Raw genomic sequence first — 3,397 nt, 5'->3', positions numbered from 1 at the left:
GGCATTCCAGGTAAGCTGGGAAGCAGCTTCTGGTGGGTAATGCATAGAATTGAAAGGCATAAAATAGTTTCAGTCCAGTCCTGGTCTTATTAATGGATCTGTCTATACTTGGGAAGAATAATGTATCCTCTATAGTTGGTTAGCCTTCTGTGGAACTAAGAACCAGCTGTAAAGTGTTAACTTCCATAATTATAAAGCATAAGGAATATGAAGTTACTGAGATGGAACTTACTGAGTGACTTATGAGACCATGAAGCTATCCAGAGTATGAAGAGTGATGAGTCTGCCTCATTTTGGTCTCATTAAAGATGCTGCTAGTCCCCTGTGCTGGTTGACAGGTTTAGGAAATACCGGTAAGTTTAAGAAAACTTGAAAACGAGTTGGCACTGAAATTGATGTGTGCCTTTTTAAAGTTTGATCTTGTTGGCCTTTTACTTAAAGGTGTGGTATAATCTCCCAGGAAACACTACGCTGTATTTTGTAGGGCTACGTCAGTATCTCTGGAAGCAGAGATTAATGTAATTGTACTTCTACTCAATTGGATGCAATAATGAGCTAATGGGAGTGAAGGTATTTGTACAAGTGATTCATCACTGGATTAATCCAGGTTTGCAATGCCTTCTGTCTAAATTGTTGTCCAAATTACTGTCTCAAGAAAATAATCTTCATTCCCAGCAGATGTCTTGTCCCTCTGGCACCAGCGTAGTGATTCCTGCCCCCTGCTCTTTGGTAGCAAAAGCTCCAAGGCTTGTTTCATTGTGTTTATGTTGCACTGATCTTTACTGTTCTTGAATTAGCTCCTTAGCAGTATTAAATGCTCTGCATGTTGTATGAGTACTGCTTTACTGTTCCATGTAGCCACAAAAATCCATGTAAACTGCTGGGTTTGGGGTGAAGATGTAAGTTTAACAAAAATAAAACCCACAGTTCATTTTAGCAGGGTGTGGACTATTTTCCTGCTCCAAAGGAGCTAGGATGAGGGGAAGGAATAATGAAGCAGCCGAAGCAGTTAAGAATGAAAATAGTAGGAAACACCATAGACCCTCAAAAGTGGAGGGTAGATATATTTTAGAAAATCTTACATTATCCTTCATAGTAGATTATTAAAACATACTTACTTGAAACGAACCTCTTTAACAATTGGCTATTCATGCAGCTTGAAAACTGCAATAACAGCCTGCAGTGAAGGAACAGAGACACCATTGATGGCCAGATCAGCTGATAGTTTATTACAATTGGCTAAAAACAAAGACTCAAACCTTGCAGTTCTGGTCTTTTATCTGAATCAATTCAAGAGCAAAGCGTTAAACTCGCAAAGCTATTGAGCAGCAATGTTAACTGAGCCCATCAAGGATTGGTGTCTGCATCTAGGTCAAGACTAGTGAACTTTGCCAGGCCCACACAGCTTGTGGCTTTGAGCTTCCATCCTAGTGTGTGTACTTGCTCCCTTCTAGGAAACCAGTTCACACCATAAATGGAAATGATGCTTTGGAGGGTTTGTTTAGAGAGTCCTGAAAACCTACTTGCAAGTAATCTGCCTCTTAGAGCTTGGAGGCTTTTAAATTCAGCATGTAACTATGCTTCAGAGATCTGGAGTTATAGTAATGTCACCATGCTGTAATCAAATTAGAATGTCTTAATTCAGAATTAAGAATTCCTTCTTCCCCTTTGTTAATGTATTTTGTGTGCTAAAATAGCTGTCTTCAGGTTATCAGTCATGCTGGACTACATGCCATGGTTTTCAAATTCTGGTGCATGGATTTGTTTTAAGTGTCTTCAACTGTGTTGTACTTAAATTCTGGATGGAGAAAGTATTTTTGGAATGCTACTTACACAGCAGTCTTGGAGTTAAAAAGATCTCTGTCTTGTTGAAGGGATCTGATAGCAAGGTGTAAAGTGTTGCAGTAGACTGTGTGCTGTGAAGCTTTCCGTCTCATGTGATGTGGAGCTAGTTCCACATACAGCAACAGTATCAGGAGAGAGAGATTTAATGGAGAAGCTTAAGCCTTCCTCCCTGCCTGTGTCTGTTGTAAATGTGCTCTTGCATAGATGCTGTAAAGGAAGACAGTTTGTTTTAGGCTTACATCCAAAGCATGTTGAAGTGTTGTGTGATCTAAAACGCTATGGGCTGAAATACCGCAGGGGCAGTGGAAAATCCTGCTGGTTCAGAGCAGTATATTACAATGTTATACTTGGATATTTTTTTTCTTATTTAGGCTCTGAAGTAATACTCGATTTTACTGGAGTTAAAAAGAAGGGGCTTCTCTTGCACCCTGCTTTGTATGTTGCTAAAGCTTGTGGGGCTCAGAAATTATGTTGAGTCTTGCAGTCTGGGAGAGCAAGGAACAGTACTGTGGAGGTCAGGAACTGCTCCGGCAGCACCATTGTTTCTTAAGAGGTGACAGGAACAGCTCTTCTCTACTGACAGTCCAGAACTATGTGAGCAATTGTCTTTGTTGGCATTTTGCCATATATAAGGTAATGTTTCTCAAAAAAAACATCACAGCATCTGCTTCTGCCTTTAAAGGGGCTCAGGCAATGCCACAGAATGAACACGTGCATTGCTAAGTCCTTGATAATGCTCTTTGATTTGCCTTTGGTTAGGAAAAGATTGAAATTCAGCATTCAGAAGGATACAGGCAAATCTCTGCGCTGCAAGATGACTTGGCACAGACAAAAGCTATTAAAGATCAACTTCAGAAATATATTCGAGAACTCGAGCAAGCAAATGATGATTTGGAAAGAGCAAAAAGGTGACCCAACTTCTGTGTTTTCTTTTTCCACCTTTGTTCTGTCCTGTGATAATGGTGACGCTGAGCTGTTTGTGATGCTGTGCTCTTTAACGCTGCCATTCTGAACTCATCCCTTAAGTGATGATTGTGGTGAAGAGGCTTGTGGCAGATGGGAAACACAAGTTTTTTTCCTTTCCACTCCCTGTGCTGCACACTTTCATATCTTACAAGCTAAAATAAAAATAATATGAAAAGCAAAAAAACTAAATGCAATGTTATTGTTTTGTTGAGAGAGAGAAGGTTCCTCTGTGCTTGAAGGATCTGGTAGTGATCTCTTATGCACTTTTTTTCAGAGCCACTATAATGTCTCTAGAGGATTTTGAACAGCGTTTAAACCAGGCTATTGAAAGAAATGCTTTTCTGGAGAGTGAGCTGGATGAGAAGGAAAACCTCCTGGAGTCTGTGCAGCGCCTGAAAGATGAAGCTAGAGGTTAGAGAGAAGTTACTTGTATCTTTTCCTTTCTCCCCTCCTGGCTTGTAGCTGTTCAGTCTCCATATGTCTCAGGGCTTGGCTTTTAAGTTTGCATCTTTTAAAGCTATCTGAAATGTAGAAACAAATGAGGAAGCTTCAGGACTGCCCTTCCCTCCCTCCCCTCCCCTCCCCC

At 40.5% G+C, this 3,397-nt stretch overlaps 1 protein-coding gene across 1 annotated transcript in view; it reads left to right on the top strand.

Annotated features, from left to right (window-relative positions):
* The window catches only part of LOC104404473 (nuclear distribution protein nudE homolog 1), a gene marked incomplete at its 3' end in the record, with an annotated part of 4,961 nt that extends 1,739 nt beyond the window's left edge, over positions 1-3,222 (top strand). The window contains exons 3-4 of the mRNA XM_010012908.1: positions 2,605-2,753; positions 3,086-3,222. Of these exons, the coding sequence (XP_010011210.1) occupies positions 2,605-2,753; positions 3,086-3,222 (286 nt within the window). The remainder of the gene's footprint in view (positions 1-2,604; positions 2,754-3,085) is intronic.
* Positions 3,223-3,397: the final 175 nt, after the last annotated feature.

Source organism: Nestor notabilis, unplaced genomic scaffold (assembly GCF_000696875.1).
Source record: "Nestor notabilis isolate BGI_N333 unplaced genomic scaffold, ASM69687v1 scaffold9304, whole genome shotgun sequence".
NCBI classification, from domain to species: Eukaryota; Metazoa; Chordata; class Aves; order Psittaciformes; family Psittacidae; genus Nestor; species Nestor notabilis.
The sequence above is the reverse complement of the archived record's forward strand: the minus strand, read 5'-3'. Positions and strand labels throughout refer to the sequence as shown.